At 51.7% G+C, this 21,273-nt stretch overlaps 1 protein-coding gene across 3 annotated transcripts in view; it reads left to right on the forward strand.

Moving 5' to 3' along the window:
- Positions 1–21,273, forward strand: part of PKNOX2 (PBX/knotted 1 homeobox 2) — a 293,398-nt gene that overhangs the window by 212,546 nt on the left and 59,579 nt on the right. For all 3 annotated transcript variants that reach the window (XM_052662551.1, XM_052662552.1, XM_052662553.1), the window contains exon 5: positions 11,775–11,914. In XM_052662551.1, the coding sequence (XP_052518511.1) occupies positions 11,775–11,914 (140 nt within the window). The remainder of the gene's footprint in view (positions 1–11,774; positions 11,915–21,273) is intronic.

Raw genomic sequence — 21,273 nt, forward strand, 5'->3', positions numbered from 1 at the left:
GAAGTTTGGGGCTGGTGGGGGAACAGCAGGAGAGCTGCGGCAAGGTTGTTGTTTAGGAACGCTGGTCCCGGTGGAGTGAGGTAGAGGGTCCAGCTGAGCAGCCATCCATCCCAGGCGCTGAGGGGGGTGGGGCTGCAGCCCGATGGTGCCCAGCCCCCACCTCCAGAAGCCACCGCCAAGCTGCTGTGGCCTTTTAGGGGGGGAAGGGAGGCTCCAGCCCCCAGCTGAGGCCTCAGAGCAGAAACCCAATGAGGGGGCTGTCCTAAGGCTCTCTTCTCCAGCAGCTATGGAACCTCGCCATCGAAAATACTCACATTTACAGCAGAGGAATAGTTTTCCATGGCAAAAACACATATCTCCTTGTAACCACAGAAGTCCAGGGATGAAGTCTCAGTGTCCATGGTAAAGTGACCAGGCCAAGGCCTGGGGTCTTTATGGCCTTGGCTAGGCCACTAGGCTGTGGCTAGATTCCCGTGGGTCCTCCCTGAGCCAAACTGGTTCCCAAGGAGACTGACCAGGATGAGCGATCACAGGGAGAATTTAGGGCATGGATGGAATGGGTGGGATAGAAGAGGTGGATGAAGACTGCAGGGTGGAGTCTCTGACTCACAGAGAGGGGCTGCTCTCCCCACAGTGCTAGACTTTGAGGCCAGTTGGCTTTCGGGGGGCCCTTCTCCCCGCTCTTCAGGGCTTCTCAGAGTGGCTGCCACGTGAGCAGGTCTTCCATGTTGGGTTTTCAAGCATGGGGAACTTTCTCTGGTCCTCCTGCCTTCTTCCTTTTGTGCAGTCAGGGGCTGAACCCTGCTTCCCAGGAGAGGCCTGCTCCATTGCCCTCATCATGCTCATCATCCTGGCAAACCAGCTGCTTTCTGACACTCTATGTCCTTAGGAAAGCCCAGCCTAATAGTGTGGGCCAGGCCCACAGGGTATCACTTCTGGGACAGGGCTCTCTGGAAAGGGTCCCACACTTCTCCATTCCTCAGGTCTAATCTCATTACCTTTGGACCCAATATGACTTGTCTCCTCAAGGCCTAGACAGCTGAGTGCATCTCTTTATCACCTCTTCAGAAACCCAGTTTCTTCCATGGGCAGAAACGGACAGTCTTTGCTACAAAGTCCCCAAAATGAAAAAGGAAGCGAGAAAGCAGGACCCGTCCTCTGAGACCCATGCAGTCGTTTTAATAATGTTCCCGTTGTGCTAAGGGCTAGCGATACCGAGCATAATCTATTCAAATGCACAGGAGAATCTCGCTTTGGAAAATTAGGAATCTGCATTAAAAAATTCCCAAGCCCCGGACCTTCTTTATAATAAATTAGGAAGAAAAATTTTTTCAAGGCAAATTCTTAACTTGGCAATTTCATTTTTGAAGTTTGGGGAATAAAGTTATTAAAAATGAGGGAGGCTTTTTTTCCTTCTTCTTCCCATTTTAGTCCAGAAATGTTCGTGCTTATGGCTCTGTGCTATTTGGGCACAAGCCGAGTGGTATAACAGTTAAGCACCTTCCGGTCCCCTCAGTTCTGTTCCCGTCCATCCTGGAAAACTCTGTGATTACTTGTAAGAATGTCCCTCTGTGTTCATTGTGCGCTGAAGACAGATCCTCAGTTTAGAGAGTACAAAAGCAACAACCCACGGGGACCCTTCCTGTGGCCTGCTTCCTCTTTCCTGTGGCTCCCTGTTGAATTCTGCCAGAGCCGCAGCGCCCTCTGCTGTCCACCTCCAGTACCTCAGTTCTGGCGTGATAACACCTGAGTCCTGGATGCAGATTCTCACTTTATGCCCCGAGAGGTAGGGCAAGTCACAGGACTGTGGAATTCGCCAATAATTGTTTAATGAGGACATTGTCTCCAGAGAGACCTGGATGCGAACAAGGGCTGTGGTCCCTCCATTCGGCGCCTACGTCACTCTTCATCCTTTCGCCTCTCTGCCTCTGCCTGCCCATCTGTCACCTGGACTTTCCCAGCCCCTCCTCCCACTGCCCCAGCACCCCCACGGATCCCTAAGGGAGCCTCAAAGTCGTGTTCTCTGCTATTACCCACCTCTCCCGGCAAGCGCCACTCCAGTCTCCCTCCCAGAATTTTTTTCTGGTAACACAACCTCCCTCTCACCCATCCAGGCACATACCCTCCATCCATGCATTCTTTCCACCTCTGAAATGTCATTCAAGTTCTCCCGTTTCCTATAACACCCTGTGGGCAACACCACCCACCCACCAGAGTTCTCGTTCTGTGGCTCCATCAGCAATTTTAGGAAACTGACAGCTTTACTGGAGAGGCAGTGGCTTCCCCACCCCTCACTGCAACCCCCTTCTCCCAAACTCCTGCTGTCGGTAACCTCCCCCCACCCTTCCTCAAACACAGACACATACCTACTGTTCCACAAATGCCTTTGCCCTTGGCTTATAGGCAAGACAAATATTTTATCTGGTCTATTTGTGTGTGTGTATTCAGCGTTTAGCACTCCTCTGCGTGTCCCCAGCATGTCAGCTACGTGAGCATTTGAGTAGAAAGAAGAAATCCTAGTGGCCAGTCTGACCCACTAGGCACAGTGGCAATGGACGGGGGCACTCTTGCAGTTTGGGTTAGGAGCCAATTGCTCTGCAGGTAGCTAGGTGCTTGCATAGTGTGACATCATGATAGGGGGTATTGAAAGGGTTCTGGCAATTCACCAAGGATGCAGCCTCGTTATTGACCAGAGGCAGGCAAGACAGACAAAGTCAGAATTCGCAGCTCAGGACCCAGATGGGAAGCTCACTTCAGAAGGGAGTCAAACCCTTGCTTGGGACTCCTCCCCACTCCCTGCCCCCTCCATCCTCCTGCCACCCTCAGAGCCAGGAGAATGGTGTTCAGGATGCTGTGCTGGGAGATGAGGGGTCCAGATGATGCTACCCACCCCCATGCTGCACCGGAAAGGCTAAGGCTGGGCCAGCCATGTTGGGGGAGACCAGACCTGTCTCTCTTGCCCTCTGAGTAACTTCTTCCCCTCCCTGTCCAGGCATCGTGCCCCCTCTGGGCAGGGGCCAGGGGAGCAGATATCTGGGGGAGCTGGAAGGGCTTTGATCAGTCATTAGGATCCCCACGCTGGTTTCATTAGGTGGAGGGGGATGGGAAGTGGTCAGGGCCCCTGGCTGTGAATGCCCTCCTCCATCCAGGCCATGCAGCTGGACCAGGCAGAAGCGGGTTCAGTTGTTTTCACACTTTACATTCCTCTCATCTCTTTATGGGTAGGAGCCCCCTGCCACGCAGGGCCTTCTGCTCAGCTGCTGGTGAGGCACTCTGCAGCTTTAGAGTTAATTCCACAGCTTTGAAAGCCTCTTCTGTGGCTGTGATTGACAGCTCCCTCTGCCCCTGGGGCCAGCACCAGAGGGACCATATGGGTGACCTGCCTTCCCTCGCTTTGACTCATCAAAACGGACTCTTCTCTTTCTTTTTTATTTTCTGCTGGGCCTTTCTTCTCACTGTGCTCAGTGACCTCTCTCCGTGGCCTGCTTGGGCCACACATGTCTTTCAACAGGACATGTTCCTGAACTCCAGCTCACTCCAGGCCTGGGCTCTTCACTGTGGCAAAGGCAAAAACAGCCTTCAGGTCTGACCATGGGGCCTTAAGCCTCGCTTAGGAGACAGTGGCCTAGCAACAGGATTTTGCTAGAAGACACCCGTGCTCTCATGGCCTTGTCTAGGGTTTTTATTTGACGAACTTCCTACCTGAATTCTTATATTTACCAAAAAAAAAAAAAAAAAAAACCTCAGATATTTTATTGTCTATCCTCTTGACTGCAAGCAGGATGAGTGTTCTAAACAGTGACAAAAATAGTTGATGGCCAAAGTACGCAAAGCTTAAAATAAATCAGGCAACAGGTGATCCGTCAGCAGCGGGCCTAGGGAACTGGAACCTGCCTTCCTCCCCACCCCCTTTTCCAGTTGATCTTCTAGGAGCTCGGATATCTGTGGAGCAGGGTGGGATGGGGGTGGGTGAGCACAGCTCTGAGGTGTGTGCTGTCCTTGGAGTTTGTGGTCTGGAGGAAGAAGAGTGAGCTGACTCAAGTCAACGTCGTAAAATAGGAATTCAGAATCCTAGGCCTGCCCCACTCCACTGCTGATGAATTATACAAAGTTGGACAAGAAGTTCCAATATTATCTTTCATTCACTCAACCAGTTAATAAATACCAGGAGCTTTCCATGGGTCTTGAAAACCTTGTGCCATGTGCCAGGGACCCATGTCCCTGCCCTAATAGAGCTTATGGCTTATTGGGGGCCTTTCTGCGTCAGTAAAATGGGAATAACTTCTGCCCTCCTTGCTTCACAGGGCGGCTGAGAGTGTGGGTGTGAAGGGTACCATGGTGTTTTCCAGCTTTCTTTCGGCCATTACCCTGACATTGTTTTTTTTTTTTTTTCTTGATCTTCTGTACGTCTCCAGTAGACAAGACTGGATGGAACTTTAATTACTCTCCCTTTTATGGGGAACACAGTAGGGATATCAAGTATGTGTCTCTAGCTGCAAACACACTCCCTCACACACACACATACACACATACTCCCAAGGGCCTAATTGAATTCACGGTTGCGGGACTATTATACAAGCAAAGGGTCCTCCGGGGATGGAGGGAAAGATGGGGAGAAGACAGCACCTGTGAAAGTGCTGGGACGTAAAAGACTTGGATCACAGTCTGTGGTCTGCCTCCCTTTGGGTACACGTCCAGTCACCCCAGCAGTGCAGGCAGGGCAGCAAACACTTTCAAGGTTCATTCTGTAAACCACTGCCTACAAACCCTTTTAAAATTAATTTATTGCTGAAGACCTCCATTTTGCACCACAGAGTAACTTCTTTGTGTGGCTTGTTCTATCTGGTCGGTCCTGGGATCAGAAGGCAGGTTCCCCAGGCCTGCTGTTGCAGGAGCCTCTTTGAGCCAAATGGGCTACCCTCCTCTCCTCCAGCCCTTCCTTTCCCTGAGCTGACTGGGTCGGGGTCTATTTGGAGGAACCATGCTTGACTCCTCCTGGTTTGGGATCCCTAAGCCTTTTAACATGCCACTGTCTCATTTCCTGGTGGCTCAGTGGTAAAGAATCTGCCTGCAATGCAGGAGATGCAGGTTCGATCCCTGGGTCAGGAAGATCCCTGGGAGGATCCTTCAAGAATCTACAAGAGTACTCCAGTATTCTCGCCTGGGAAATTCCGTGGACAGGGGAGCCTGGTGGGCTACAGTCCGTGGGGTCACAAGAGAGCTGGACTGAGCATGCCCGCTCTCAAGTCCTCACTCAGTCATTTCACAAATGTGCTGGGAGCCCATAGGAGCCAGGGCTGCTGACGGGGGCTGGGCTCCAGTCCACTCGGGGAGATGGATAGAAGAGGGCCCGAAGTGTTACGGGGCTTAAGGTCCATCACCACACGTGCAGAGGAAGCAGGGGGCGGGGCTACCTGGTCAGGGCTTAGTTGCTCAGACGCGTCTGACTCTCTTCAACCCCGTGGACTGTAGCCCACCAGGCTCCTCTGTCCATGGGATTTTCCAGGCGAGAATACTGGAGTGGGCTGCCATTTCCTCCTCCACCTAGACAGGGGTGTGGAGAATTGGGACAGGCTTCCCAGGAGGGCTGACGCTCCCTCGGGCTGAGTCTTGAAAGAGAGGTGTGTTCACACGTGGTGTGGGGGGATCCTGGAGGGCAGCGAACATGTCTGTTCTGTTCACAGTTGTGGCCCCAGTGTCTCGGACAGAGTGACCACAGCATCGATGGCGTGCAGGGGTGACCGGTGTGGGGCGGGTGACACCAGGCGGGGAAGCGTGGACCCTTTCTTCTGAGGCAGCCGTGGGGGCGGGGACATGAAGATGTCAATCATGGGGCGTGTCTGGGCACCCCCACCCAGGAGGGTCTGCTGGGGGCGGGGTGCGAGAGGGGTGCTGTACCTGAGATGAGGCTGGATCAGTGAGCAGGTCCAGGCCTGAGCACCCTGTGGGCTGTGCCCTCCCCTCAAAACCATCCATTGACCCTCTCTGCCTCCCCGCTGCTCAGGCCAAATCTGATATTTACTAAATGGCTTCAAGCCCTGACCTCCCAGGTCCTTGGACTCCATCTAGCTTACCAGGAAACCAGATCTGGCCTTTTGTTTGTTTTTAGTCACTCAGTCATGTCTGACCCTTTTCGACCCCGTGTTCTTTAGCCTGCCAGGCTCCTCTGTCCATGGGGATTTCCAGGTAAGAATACTGGAGTGAGTTGCCATTTCCTTCTCCAAGGGATATTCCCAACCCAGGGATCAAACCCTGGTCTCCTGCAAGTCTCCTGCGTTGCAGGAGAGTTCTTTACCACTGAGCCACTGGGGAAGCCAGATCTGGCCCCACCACCTCTCAGACCAGACCAGCCCTCCTGGAGCCTCGGCGGCCCCTAGTGGCTGGGCCTGTGTAGGCCCCCATGTTCTCAAAACACAAGGCTTCCCTGACCTGGCAGGCAGGCCCTGGGGATGGGCAGCCCCACCTTGCCACATCAGACGAGGGGGCATCCCCTCAGGAGTGCTGTCTGGGCTGAGTCATGGTGGGGGGTGCAGACCTTGGAGGCCCAGGGTTTGGAGAAAGCACCTGTGGGAGGTACCCTGTCTACTCCGGTGTCAGCAACCACCTCGTAAGCCATGCCAGCGTCCTCTGCTAGTTCTCGTGGCAGACTAGACTGTTGAGGGGATGGATCTCTAAGCCCCTCCAGATTCTGCCTTCCTGCCTTCCTACACACACAGCGTACACCCCCAACTCTTCCCTTGGTGTTTTAGGATTGGGGCCGGGGCATCAGGAACTTTCATCTCACCATGTCACAAATGGAGAATCTGGGCAGGGACCTTTAGCTCCAGGCTTAATGCAGGGCTGGAACGGAGCTGGTTGATAGAGGAGAGTCGAGTGGGTTGGAGCATCTGTGGGATGCAAGGACCCCAGGCTAGGAGAGGCGATGGGGACTGTAGAAGCCTGTAGGTTCTGGACCCGGCAGTGAGCTCACCGCGGGCAGGCTTCTGGGGAATGCTGCCACCCATCCCCATCCACTCTTTGTATCCAGTTTTTTCTTCTTTTAAAATATTTTTTTATTTGGCTGTGTCAGGTCTTAGTTGCAGAGTGCGGGACCTTTCATTGTGGCTTGTAGGCTCAGTAGTTGTGGCCCATGGCCTTAGTTGCCCCTTGGCATGTGGGACTCTCAGTTCCCCAACCAGGGATGGAACCCGCATCCCCTACATTGGAAGGTGGATTCTTAACCCTCGAACCACCAGGGAAGTCCCCTGCTTTCTTAATCAAGGCTCACAGCCTGTCTGGGTAGGATGTCCAGGGCTCTCCTTGGAGGAGGGCTCCTAGTCTGGAGTGGCCGCTTCTGGGACCAGCTGGAAACACACCAAGTGGCCTCAGAGAGTGTAGTCTCTTCACTACAGATTGAGAACAAGAAGAGGTTACCTGGAGAGAAACTCTGACGTTAGGCGTGTGCTTGTAGATATTTAACCGCCGGCTCTCGGGGTGGGGTGTGGGGAAAGGATTTGATTTGCAACATTTGTCAGTTTCCATGGTGTGATCTGTGATTGCTCCCACCATGGCCACTCTTAAGCTGTTAATGTGATTATCAAACTTGCAAAATTCCCAAAAAATTATCATTTGGCCTTCACTGACCAGAGCAAGGGATCTCTGCCCTCCATCCGTGCAATCTCCCCCAACAGCTTCTCTGTTTTAGGGCCAGAACCTCCTGCCAAAATCTCACCACCCAACACCCTCTTCCCCCTGCTCCCGGGCCCTGGGACAGCTGCGGCCCTCTCCCTCTGTGCTCTGGTTCTTGAGAAATGGGTGTCTCTGGCTAGATAAAGAAATCTATTTGGAGATAAATACTCATTCTCCAAAGCTGGAGGAAATGCCAAATGTGCTGAATTGACCCCCAGGAGGTAAATAAATCTGAATCATCGTCCTCCTCAGGCCAGCTCACTGGCTCTCTCAACTAGAGCCTCTTGGGATGCTGGCAATGACTGCTTTTGATTTACGCTCTCCTCTAGACCCCAGCAGGCCTTTCTGCCCCATCTTTCCCTAAAGTCCTGCCTAGAAATGGGAGGTCAGAGGAAAAGAAACCCCTCCCCTCAGCCCTCCTGCTCATAGAAGCTCATCTACATAGAAGCCCCTTGTAGATCCCTTCAAGGACACAAGGAGATTCACCCTTAGAGGACTGAGCCCAGCAGAGTGCACCAGCCCACTAGTATTTTACTCTTGAATGAGCGGTGCACATAGCTGTGCCTTGCTTTTTGCAAGATACATGTTCTGGAAATCTTGTGTTTGATAACTACAACCACCCTCCACGTGGGAAAAACTTTAGGGTTTCCAAAGCACTTTTACGCACTGGATGTCATCTAATGGGAGCCATGTGCCGTCGCTGGGGGTGCATAGTGATGGTGTAAGCATTCTCATGGCCTGTCACTGCTATTAATAGAAGGGGTTTCGGGACTTACCTGGTGGTTCAGTGGTTGAGAATCCACCTGCCAATGCAGGGGACACGGGTTCAGTCCCTGGTCCGAGAAGATCCCACGTGCCACGGGGCAAATCAGCCCGTGTGCCGTAACTACTGAAAGCCCACGCACCACAGCTACTGAGTCCATACCCTAGAGCCCGGGCTTCGCAACAAGAGGAGCCACCGCAATGAGAAGCTTTTGCATAACTAGAGAGTAGACCCTGCTAGCCGCAACTAGAGAAAGCCCTTGCACAGCAAGACCCAGTGCAGCCAAAAACAAATACGTAAGTTTTTAAAAAAGAAGGTGCTTTTTCAGATAGCACCTAAGCCAGCCCACCCGGCTAGGGACCTTCCACCATCTCCAGGTGAGTCTCTGCTTGGCTCCTGTGCCAGTGGAAACAACTTCCTGGAGGCAGTGCTTCCCAGCCTGGGAGAGCTCAGAGGCTTGGAAACTTTCTATGAGGGTCGAGCCCAAATGTGCTTTACGTGTTGCAGGTTTGATGCGTCGGTTGCAGTTTGACACTTTGGAGCCCACAGTACAGAACTTACACAATCTAACCCTGGGTTCAGTGGTTCAAAGGGGGCTCGCACGTCCCTCCGTCTCCCACCCATCCCCCAGATCCTTCTTAGTATTGCAGATGCCTGCAAATATTCCTCGGAATCCCTTCAGCAGCCTGGCCCACACTCCTCTGAGTGTACCTTCATGCCCCGTCTCAGCTTAGCGCGTGGGGTTGGAAGCTCTGCATGAGCCGCACCTCCGCTCGAGCCACACCTCTGCTCATGGGTCCACACAGAGCATCAGTATAGTGGTTTGTTTGTTTGACAGACGCGTTACACTTTGGTCAGGCTGAGCCTGCTGTCAACCAAAACATGCGGATAAACCACATCTCCCCTGTTCTGTACTTATATTATCGATCTTTTTTTTTTGGCCAAAGTGTTAGAAGTTTAAATTCCAACTTATTAGATGAGAATTAATCTTATTAGAATTAGCACGTTGCCAAAATCCATAAGGATCGTTTGGATCCAGGTTTCACGTCGCCCATAAATTTGTCAAGCATGTTTTCAGACCTCTTCTGAGTCACTGATTAAATTATTGAGGAAGAGGGTCGAGGAGAAAGAATGTAGCATCTCCCAGAAGCCTTTCTCCTACTGACATCTCTCCTTTCATCGCCATCCTTTTATTATTATCACCCTAATAATCCACACAGTTGTCCACTGGGCCATGTCTCCACGTTTTCCGTGACGAAATCACGGGAGGCCATTTACAGCATCTCTGCCTGCTACATTCTCCTGCTCCTTAGCGTGTTAAACCCAGAAAGTGGGCACCGTTGTAGCAGGCATTTATCCTAGTCACCCCAGTGCCTAAGCACCCAGTGGGAACTCAAAAAGTATTGGGAAAATAATCAGTTGCATTAGTGAGTGAAAGAAAAAAAACTGATCCAAGTCAATGTGAAGTTCAGAAGTATTTAGCTTTCCTGATTGCACCTTATTTCTGTATTTTGAAGACGAGAACAGTGTTCGCTTCTACTTTCTCCCTTATTGTGCGTGCTCAATCACCCAGTTGTGTCCGACTGTTTGTGGCCCCAGAGACTGCAACCCTAACACCCATGAATCCTAAAAGGACACCAGTCTGCTTACAGATGAGAATGTAGGAGCTTAGGAAAGCTGAGGGATTTGCTCTAAGTCAAAAAGCTATTAACAGGAGACAGTAGGAGTCAAGTGTGCTACCCTGCTGGCCTCAAGGTATCGTGATGTTCTGTCTAGCCTGTTGGGTTTGATAAAGTTCCCCCAGCTCAGCCAACAGAGACAAGAATATCTCTACCTAACAAAAAATGATGAGGAGACAGTATATTTCTTTTATAGTCTCAATTTTATTTCCCATCAGTCACTCATTCATTCAATAAATATTTGTTGAACATCAGTTAGTGCCAGGCTATTCTAGGCCCTGCAATCGCAACTGTTAATCAGCCCTCTTTGAGCTTAAATTTGAGTTGGAGGTGGGAGAGAAAATAGCAAATAGTGTAGTGCTTAGTCCAAGGGCTGTGAAATACGTGGTCACGATTAGGGCTGCGACATGGGGCAGAGCAAGGGGCAGAGCAAGGGGCAGGGGGACTCTATGTCACTCTGAAGATGTGGCATCCGACAGATCTAATGAAGAAACTGAGCCAGCAAGGGTTTGGGGGCCACTGGCACCACCAATAACGTATTCATGGAAATACCAGACTCTTTCTTCCAGAAAGCCGGGACCTAGATCACATGATGAACTTTCCAGCTGTAAAACATCTAATTCTTTCAAGGTGTGTTCACTCTTTATTCCCTCATTCATCTTCTCAACACATACCAAGCATTCACTCTGTGCCAACTGCGTGCTGGGGATGAAGGGGTGAACAAGGTGTTATCTTGAGAGGCAGACAAGGATGTCAAGTCCCAAGAGCACAGGGGATGAGAGCTATGAGGTGCTGTGGACAGGCTGGAGCAAGGGAACAGTTGAGGCTTATCACTACACGTGATGTTTCAGGGATCCATTTAATCGAAGAAAATAAAATATAAAAGCATTAAGTTCTGTAATGATGGTTGTTGCCAAAAATTTTAAAGCCATTTAATCATTTCTTCAAATGAAATCTTATACCGAAAGTCCAATATATTTTTAAAAGGTGCTCTGATTGACATAAACTTGGGACACCTTCCAAGGCAGGTAACATAGGAGGAAAAGGACTGCTCCAAATATTCATTAGAGTTGAGAACAGAAATCTGCTCATTGTCCACTAAAACCTGCTTATCTTCAACTGCCCAGGTAAACCAAAATTTGCGGAACACTCAGTTATCAATCAAAACCATTAAAACAGTTACCTCTGGCTTACGTTAAACGGAATAAATCTTTGCCCAATTGGGAACTGACTCAGCTAATTTTTTCCTGCCCTCCAAAGTCATAGAATCAAATGCAGCACTGCTCGGCACAGCCCAGGTGACTCGTAAGCGAAATTTAAAGGGCTCATCATTTGGGTTTTTTTTTTTCCCCCCAGCTTCTGGGCAGAGGCCACCACCTTAATTTGCATTAAGAACTATGGCTTTTAAAGTGAGCTCACTTCAGCATCACTTGGTTTTGGATGGTCCTAAACTGTTCTCCAGAACTTTCTGCTTTGAAGAAACGTCTGCTCTCTGCCCACTTGTAGCACATGTACACATGGGTGCTCATTATACACTCACATTTCTCTGTACACTTTCTCTTATCCACACACACAACACGGGACAAGGTGGACCTCACGGTTCCAGTCGGGGAACCAGCGGTCCTGGCCCACTAACCCACACCTCCTCTCTCTTGTCTCTGCAGATGACGGCGACCGCTCAAGCCCCCTCTAAGGCCCAGGCTGTCCACCTCTCCACGCCCTCGGCTGCTGCCAGCACACCCGTGCCCACTGCCCCCATTGACCCCCAGGCCCAGCTGGAGGCTGACAAGCGTGCTGTGTACAGGTAGGAGACACTCCGGCCGGGCCACGCTCAGAAGCCCCCAGGTAGCCTCAGGCCCAGCCCAGCCACGAGAGCTGAGAGTGTAGGCCCGAGGGTGGGCTCATGGAAGCCTATAGCCAGGGCTGTTCTTTCCCTGGTTCCCTCTGAAATCACCCCAGATAGTCCTCAGCTGGCCACACAGGGTGGGCTCCATCTTCCTGGAATCGTCCAGGGAGGGAAATGCAGCCTGGCCAATGTCTCCCAGGAGGGGCCCACCCCAGCCTAGCTGGGGAGATGAGTCCCAGTGAGCATCAGAATGCCCCCGCCCCCACCACCACTCAGAGCTGCCTCAGGACTGTCCTGGCCCCAGTGCCCATTGTCACCTTCACTCCAACACACACCATCCAGGACTCGTTCATGAGCAAACTTGAGTCCACCTGAAAGCCGCTGGGAGGCTTATTAGAACACGCATAGCTGGACTCTGTGCTTGGAAATGCTGAATCAGTAGGTCAAGCCCTAGGAAGAGGACATGAATTTTTAACAAGCATTCCAGGTGAATTTAATGCAGCTACCGCTTGGCCCACGCTGTGATTCACGGTCGACTTTGGTTTTCAGCAGTAGAGGTTGTACGTGACGGTGGAGGTTCTGACACCCTCCCCGAGAGGGGCTGCTAGCAGGGAGCAGGCTGCTTGTCTTGTTTTAGTCGGCATTAGCTCCTGGCACCCAGGGCTGGGCCCTGATTGTTGCAGAGGGTGGGTGGGGCTCAGGGACTTCCGGTCTGTCTTGTGTACGTGGGTGAAGATGCAGTCCTTGGAAGGCAGATCTGATGAGGCCCCAGCAGGGATTTCAGTCATCATTTATCCATGGGGAGCCCACATCACTAAGAAAAGATGCCCAAGTATGGAGGCATTGGTACTGAGGTCAAACCCTTGTGCACATGCACCCGCGTGGGCACGTACAGCCACGAACATCAGCGTGATTGACCTCCACTGGGCAAGCCCGGCAGTGGGCGCTAAGGCCACCCACACTCGGCCCGGCCCACCCAGGGTGAATCGGAGTACTGAGTGCTTCCTCACTCACCCCCACTCCCTGCCCCCAGTCCTGACAGTGGCTTTATGGTAATGGTCGTAATTTTAGCTGTTATCATAATTATCCTTGGCACTACCTGTAGTCCTTCAGATGGGCTGAATGCCTCTAATGCCAACAGTTGTGTGTCTAGAACAATGGACCCTGATCCCTAGATCCTGACTGGAGGTCCTTCCCAGGCCTGGATAACACAGTGCCTGCTCCCCAGGGATCACCCCCCTACCCCCAGACACACACACACAGGCCAGGCCCAGCTCCTGTGCATACAGACCTCTGCCTTGGGCTCTGAAGAATGCCTGGCTCTGCTGTCACAGGGCCAGTCAGAGACCCTGAGAAGGCTCCCAGCTCCCCCTCCCACAACACAGACCAGTAAGTACTCCTGTCCTCCCGTCACCTTGGCATTGAATCCTTGCTGTTACTAATGATGTGCTGGGCGCAGGGGAAAGAGGGTAAATTATAAAGGTAACGTGTGGGCTCTTGCCAGACTCTCTGAAAACGAGAACAAGAAACCAACAGAGTGGTCAGAGCTTTACCAGAGACAGCTTCAACAGGGAGGCAGTATTCAAGCTTGATCTTGAAACTTGAGTAAGACTGCTCAGCAGGAGGAGAAATGGGGGTGGGGGGAGGGATTCCAGGCAGAGGAGAGCCTGGTGAGTTCCCAGCACAGCCACTGGCCAGAACAGCTGGGTGCGGGGACACGAGGCTGCACGGGGTCGATAAGTTCAACTGTGTGGTGGGCTTGTGCCTTCGCGGGGAACAGAAGCAGGGACAGGAGAGTGACACGGCCTCTGAAATGCGATGGGGTACAGTCATCACACCTCATTTTAATAGTGATCGACATGCTTCAAGTGCTGTCCGGACTGGCAGCATCGCATCCCCTGGGAGCTGTTTGGAGACACTGACTCTCAGGCCTCAACCCGACTTCGGGATTCCTGCTCTGCTCTTTGACGAGATCCTGGGTGATTCATGTGCCCACTGCAGATGGGTCCCCGACCCCTTCCCAGACTCCAGGGGGCAAGGGCATGTAGCGAGCACCTATCTTAGTCTAGAAAGACCCCCAGTTAGTGGTGTGACCAAAAGCTTCTGGAAACCTAGACTCGAGCCCTCCTTCCTCCTGGTGCTCATCTCAGCATTGGCTTCACGATAGATCCTAATCACTGGTTCAGCAAGAGTAATGAGACAACCCATGTCAGCACCCGGCTCCATGTCTGGCACAAAGCAGACGGTTCTCCATGTCCCACTAGTGGGACCCACGTGCTCCATAGCCCTTCCCAAGAGCCCAGGGTCATGCCCCACCCAGGCCCAGCCAGGAAGTGGGCTGCCTCCCACTGTCCATCATGGCGTCACCTGATGTATGGAGGCCCAGATGGTCCTTCAACCAACATGCCTCACCTTTGCGGGGCGGGTCCCCTCACAGCCCGTGGCATTTGCACAGTAATCTCTGCAACTGTCTGAAGGTAACGAAGAGCTGATGCCACCAAAGAACCAGCCAAACATGGCCGCCCAGGCTCTCAGGACAACCGAGCGGATGGACATCAGCATTCTTGCCTGGTTCTTTCCTCCGCAGCCCTTCCTGCCCCAGGGCCCCAGGGTGTCTGTCTCCCACAACCACACCTCTCCCATTAGTGCCAGTCAGCCTCTCCACAGCCCTTGTTGGGGGGCGGGGCAGGGAGGAGGAGGGGGCCCCGCCTCCTGCAGGGTCGGGTAATTCTAATTAGATTTGCCTGCCTGGGGCAGCCGGCCGCTCCAGAGCACATCAGGGAGTCGGCATTTCATGTCAATAAATGTAACCAGACTCTTTCCACGGAGATTAGTGCCCGGCTCTGACTTTTGGGAGCCCCCTCCGAGGCCCCTCCCAGATCCGCAGAAGAATGGAGGTGTGGGGGAGGCCTCTCCCTGGCCAGGTCTTCAGGGCGGCAGGAGACAGTGCCACGAGAGGGAGGGAGCCCGTCAGTGGCTTTATTTGTGTATGAGGATGTGTTAATGAAATGTACTGGTTCCTTCTGATGTGGAAGCTGGGTGTGTGTGTGTGTGTGTCTGTATGTGTGTAGTGTGTGTGTGTGTGTGTGTGTAGTGTGTGTGTGTGTCTGTGTCTGTGTGTCTGTGTGTGTCTGTGTCTGTGTCTGTGTGTGTGTAGTGTGTGTGTGTGTCTGTGTCTGTGTGTGGCAGGGGAGAGGGGAGGCAGAGCCTGTCTTTAATTGGATCATACCAGAGCATCATCTGGGCTAATCAGCAAGGCAACCAGGAGCTCGGGCTCAGATTAATGATTGCAGTCTAATCCAAGCAGATCCCATGATTAGATGCACATCGTGGGTAATTGTGTTTGTGGCCCATGAGCAATGCCGAGCCTGGGTCTGTGGAGGGGAGGCCCCGTGGAGTGGGGACCGCAGGTTTGGATCCAGCTCAAAAATCACCTTCCCCAGGCCCACCTCACCCCTGGGGTTTTCGCCTCATAAGAAGTTAAAATTTAGCTTGGACCACACCTCCCCGCCCCCTCCTCCAGTGTGGGCTGTGGGCTGGACAGTGTTAGGTGGCTGGGAAACTGGGGCTTGGCTGGCCAGCAACCACAGAGACGGGCCAAGAGGGTGAGGTTAATCCGGCCTTCACTCTCCCTCCTCCCCTACAGTCTCCTTGGTTCCCCCTTTGAAGTGAGTGGGTTCCCATGGAAACCATGATGTCCTGGGGAGCAGAAGAGTGGCAGGAGCTGGGCCCGGCCAGGTGCGGTGGGGAGGAGGGGGACTCTGCTAAGACCATTCTGCTAAGGCTGGGTTCCTGCCGCTTAGGCTGAAATCCTGTCTGAGGACCCGGGAAGAGGCCTGCCAGGCACAGCAGAAGTTACCTGCTAGTGACAGGAAGTGCTGGGCTAGAGGTGGGAACAGTGAGAGGAGGGTGGGGGCAATTCCACCACGAAAAATGCCAGAGGACTTAGCTGTGAATCAGATGGGCAGGGTGAGGGGGCTGCAGGGCTCTGTATTTCTCCTTTGCGGCATTACTTGCAACTGAATGGATTGTGTTAATACTAGTTCTGTTTCCACTGCTAGATCGCTACCTCTGTGAAGACAGGGTCTATGTGTTGTCATCGATTTATCCCCAGTGCCTTGCACAGCACCTTAGAGCCTGCAGCCTGCACGAGCATGCACTAAATCAGAGCTGGTGGAGTGGATTCCTTAAACAGGCAAGGAAGGACTGGACATATTTCAGGGCTCTAGGTTGGGGTGCTGGCAAACTGGTCCTGGGGGCAGAGGGACCGGGAGAGCCCTCACTCTAACGTACGTCAGTCTCCATGGCGTGACTGCATCCACCACGGCCCTTTTCAAGCTACGGTGTGATGCTGCAGGACGTAGCTGGGAAGAGAAGCACACAGATGGCTCCCACCAGCCTCAAGTACAAACCCCACACAGGAGCCAAGTTACAGGTACCCAGGTTTACCAGCTCCATCATACCTGATCGTACGGGACGGATTAGCCACAATTCTGCACTCCTTGGTCCTCTCTGGCCCACTCCTCAGTTTCAAATCTGAAATGGTCTCTCTTAACAAATTCATCCTTAGAACAAGACCTAGCATAGCGTGAATGCTTTCTGTGTGTGAAATCGCTTCAGTCGTGTCCGACTCTTTGCAATCGTATGGACTGTAGCCCGCCAGGCTCCTCTGTCCATTGGATTCTCCAGGCAAGAATACTGGTGTGGGTTGCCATTTCCTCCTGCAGGGGATCTTCCAGACCCAGGGATCGAACCTGTATCTCTAATGTCTGCTACACTGGCAGTCAGGTTCTTTACCACTGGCGCCATCTGGGAAGTCCTGGAATGCCTTCTCAGTGTCTGCAATTGTGATCTTTCACCTCAGCCCCAACACAGTGAGTTTTCTCCTTCCTGGAATCCATCCAGCTCAGCATCTGTTTGAGCAAAGCCCCAACTTTCCCACTTTCGCCAAGGAGATTCCAAATGTTTCCTGGTCTCTCTGTCAGTGAGCTCCTTTGCTGCAGCTCCAGAAACCTGTCATCAAACCAGTCTTCTGCCTCCCCTTAGTCCCAGCCTGTCCATATAGCGTTTGTCGTTCTTCCTGTCAGTCTCATCTCTCTGCAAACCACGCTCAGAGTTTCTGCCCACGTGGGACCTTGCCCTGGACAGCTTATGCTGAAGTCCACTGCTAGCGCAGTGAAAGTAATACTCATTCCTAAAGCCTTGTTTGTAATCCATTTGTCCTATCACAGGCAGACTGGATCACTCTAGACTCCACTCTTGTTTAGGGAAAGATCAGAACAGAGTAGTGGGCAGGTCACTCCCTTGAGACTGTCCCTCGAAAGGTCACTGAAGTTCAGGCTTGGTCCTGATGGTCCTGTAGCTAGAGGGGCAAAGGTCATAGAACAACCATGCCGGGTGGCAGGACGAGCTCTAGAAATGGATGTAATGGTAATTAATTTGGTCAGCTCACACAAGTTAGTTTCTCTGAGCCTATTTTCTCAACCATAAAAAAGGAAATATTCATAGCTAGACTAAAATGAGATGATGTTATGATATCTAACACACAGATCAGTGTTGGCTGCATGGGATGGAGTGAAAGTGGGGAGTTTTGTTTCTTTTTTTAATGGCGAAGCTACTTATTCAAAAAATTTTTTTATTATTTATTTATTTTCGCTGTGCTGGGTCTTTGCTGCTGGGCACGGACTTTCTCTAGTTGCGGCTAGTGGGGCTATGGTTTCGGCACTTGGGCTTCTCATCACAGTGGTTCCTCTTGTTGCAGAACATGGGCTCTAGGCGTGCAGGCTCAATAGTTGTGGCCCATGGGCTTAGTTGCTCCTTGGCATGTGGGATCTTCCAGGACCAGGGATTGAACCTGTGTCCCCTGCATTGGCAGGCAGACTCTTAACTGCTGGAAGTCCTGAGATGGGGGTGTTGTAAACAGAGGGGCCAGCTCCGTCCCCTTGGCCCTTTCAGTACATGAGGCATCTTGTGTGTTTAGGGAGGTGAAATTCAGGCATCAGAACAGGGCCTGGGGACCTCAATTGCCTGGGTTTCCATTCTGTCTCCACCACTGGCCTCTAAACCTTTCCGGGCCTTTCTTCATGTGTAAAATGGGACTGAACATAAGGCCCTCTCCTCATTAGGCTGGTCATGAGGATTAGGTGAGATAATACCATAAAGTGCTGGAGGAGGAATCTGGTACTTAGAGAGTGCACTGCGGGCATTAGCTGCTATTAGATGTTTGAGGAAATGAAACGGGGGTTGGAAGGGCTCGAAGGTGACTGCTGAGAGGCGAGACAGCAAGAAGCAAGACAGGAAAGGGCTCCCAGTTGAGTGCTGTTCGCACTGCAATTTGGTTAAACATTTATTGAGCTCTGCCATGTGTAAGCATCGTGTCAAGTTCCAAGAGGGATTCTGAATTAGAATGGATCGGTCCAGGGAGTGGGAGGAAAATAGGCGTAGGAAGTAGCTAGAGTATAAACTTGGCACATGGTTCGGGCTCAAAAAAGTATTTGTGGAATTGACTGCAAGGCCCCTGGCCCATGGTGCAGTGTGGGAGGGTTGGACTGCTTTCCCAAGGGAGATGAAGCCCAAGGGAAAAGGTAGCCAAGAGGCCTCTCCTGGGACCAGGACCATGGATGGGATGAGAAGAGCCCCCCCGGGGCTTGAGGCCGGGCAGGGGTGCTGGCTGCTGTGTGACCAACCTCTTCAGCAGCTGCCTGGCCAGGACCCTGGGAACTGGCACTTCCTGCTGAAGTGTCTTTGAGAGAACTCTTCCACCTTGTGACCAAAGGGTGTTTCATCTCCAGGGAGTTGACCCTGGGGCTTAACCCTGTGCCTTCCCTGGCAGAGGGCTCGGTCATTCCTGGAACGTGCTGGGCGAGGTGGCCTGAGGATGGAGCAGGGTAGAAGTTCAGCCATTCCAAACCAAAGAGTCAGGACCAGATGCTTCCGGACGAGTTGCTGGGAGCAGATGTTCCAGGCGGGGTTTTATGGGCTGGGGCTCTAGCAGACACTCCTTGCTTTTGGAAGCAGTTGGATTCACTGGCATCCGAGAAAATATCTCAGCTGTTGACTACAGTCAGGGGAGTGATCCTGCCGGAGCCGTCAGCTGAAAGTCAAACCGTTCTCAGTTCTCCCCCAGGCGCCAGGCATCGCCTGCTCCCTGCCCTTCCTGCCAGCATCTTGAAGGCCCCCGCCCCTGAGCCCAGCCTCTGCACACACTGCTGGCAGGCACAGGGATGCCGGCTGCCTGGCCCCGGGAGCAGGTGTGTTCAGAGGCAGCAGTTCTGGCTGCTTCCTCGGCTCACCACCTGGCCTAGGTAGAGCTAAGAAGTCCAGATACTCCCCGAAACCAGGCACATGGATGAGAGATCCAGGAGCCCTGAATCCCAGTGACTTATTCTCACAAGGTTATGTTAGGATTAAAGGAGATAACCAATGCTCACAGCTGACAGTGCTTGGCACAGGCAAGGCTCCCAGTGAATGGTGGCCACAGTTGTGAGTAGTGATAGTCGATCAGGTCCCCTTCCTAGCAGGAGGATGACAGTGATTGGGCCTCCTACTGGTGCGAATGGGGTGGGATGGGAGCCGGCAAGCTGGGGCTTTGAGGGCTCGTGTGGCCCATGGCTTCTCACCAGGGATGGACTAAGCTAGTGTAACCCTTCCTTAAAAAAAAATATATATATATATATATTTATTCATTTACTTTCCACTGCTCTGGGTATAAGTTCCTGTGTGTGAGCTTTTCTCTAGTTTTGGTGAGCAGGGGCTACTCTCTAGCTGTGGTACACAGGCTTCTCTTATTGCCGAGCACGGGTTCTAGGCATGCAGGCTTAATTGCTGTGCAGCATGTGGGGTCTTCCTGGATCAAGGCTTGAACACTTGTCCCCTGCACTGGCAGGCGAGTTCTCAGCTTCTGGACTGCCAGGGAAGTCCCTAGCCCTGCTTTTAACTAAGCCCCACTTTCTGACTTTCCCAAGCCACTGGACCATTTTGTGGTCAAGTGAAAAGAACTAAGACAAAGACTTCAGACTAAGTTCTGACTCTGCCACTGAGCAGCCCATTTAACCTCTTCAGATAAGCTTTCCTACTCTGTAGAGTAGGCATCAAATGAGAAAATGAAAGCTCTATAAAAATGTCAAAGTCTTCCACACACAGAAGCATCACTATGGGAAAAGATTCTTTTGGGAACTCATTTGATGAGGCACCCTTGTGCTGCAAAGTCTTAATGCTCAAAGGGGAAGTCTGGCAGCTCAGTTCTGTGACCCCAGAACACCCAAGACTCAAGGACAGTAGAGAAAAAAGGGAGGACGATGAAATGATTCTACTAATGGTTCAAAAATGGTACCTGGGAGAGGGGAGAAAGCACGAAGTTTAGGGTTTGGATACCCAGGTTTAAATGTCAACTCAATCACTTATTAGCCTGATGATGTAATTATTTAACCACATGGCGCCTCAGTTTGCAAATCAGTAAAGTGGGAATAATAAAAAATATTGGGTGTTTCAGTGCAGTAAGCACGTGAAATGTGACTTACCAATTGCCACCAAATGTGCATGGGTGTGTCACTACCAGTGGCCCAAGCAAAATGGATAGAGTTCCCCTTGCCAAAGCATCTCTTTCCCGAGGGCTTTTTCGTTGGGGACTGGTTGAATCTCTTGGGACTTGGATAGAAGTTGCCTCTTAGTAGCTGCCTAACTGTGGGAAAGATACTTCTATTTTTTTTTTCTCTTCTGAGTTTCCTCCCCTTAAAATGAAGGGGCTGAACATGAAAAAGACAGGAGATAACAAAGATTAATAGTAGTAAGGATTGGAAAAAAGAGAATCATTGTGAACTGTTGTTGGGATTGTAGATTGTCATAGCCACTATAGAAAATAGTAGGGAGGATCCTCAAAAGAATTAAAACTAGAATGACCGTAAGATCCAGTAATCCCACTTTGGGGATCCAAAGGAAATGAAAACACTAACTGGAGAAGACATCTGCACCCCCGACTACATTCAGAGCAGCATTATTTATAATAGACAAGGCACAGAAACAGCCGAAGTGTCCACTGATGGATAAGCGGGTAAAGCAGTTGTGGCACATATACACACAATGGGATATTATCCAGTCACTAAAAAAACAACAACAAGGAAATCCTGCCATTTGTGTTAACATGGAGGGACCTTGAAGGCATTATGCTAAGTAAAATACATCACGGAGGAGGACAAATTTTGTGTGTGTGATCTCACTTATATGTGAAAACCAAAAAATGAAAAATAGCTTAGAGCATAAGAGATCAGATTTGTGGTTACCAGAGGCGGAAAGTAGAGGTAGGGGGCAATCCTGGAGGG

The sequence above is a fragment of the Budorcas taxicolor genome, chromosome 25 (assembly GCF_023091745.1).
Source record: "Budorcas taxicolor isolate Tak-1 chromosome 25, Takin1.1, whole genome shotgun sequence".
Lineage (NCBI taxonomy): Eukaryota > Metazoa > Chordata > Mammalia > Artiodactyla > Bovidae > Budorcas > Budorcas taxicolor.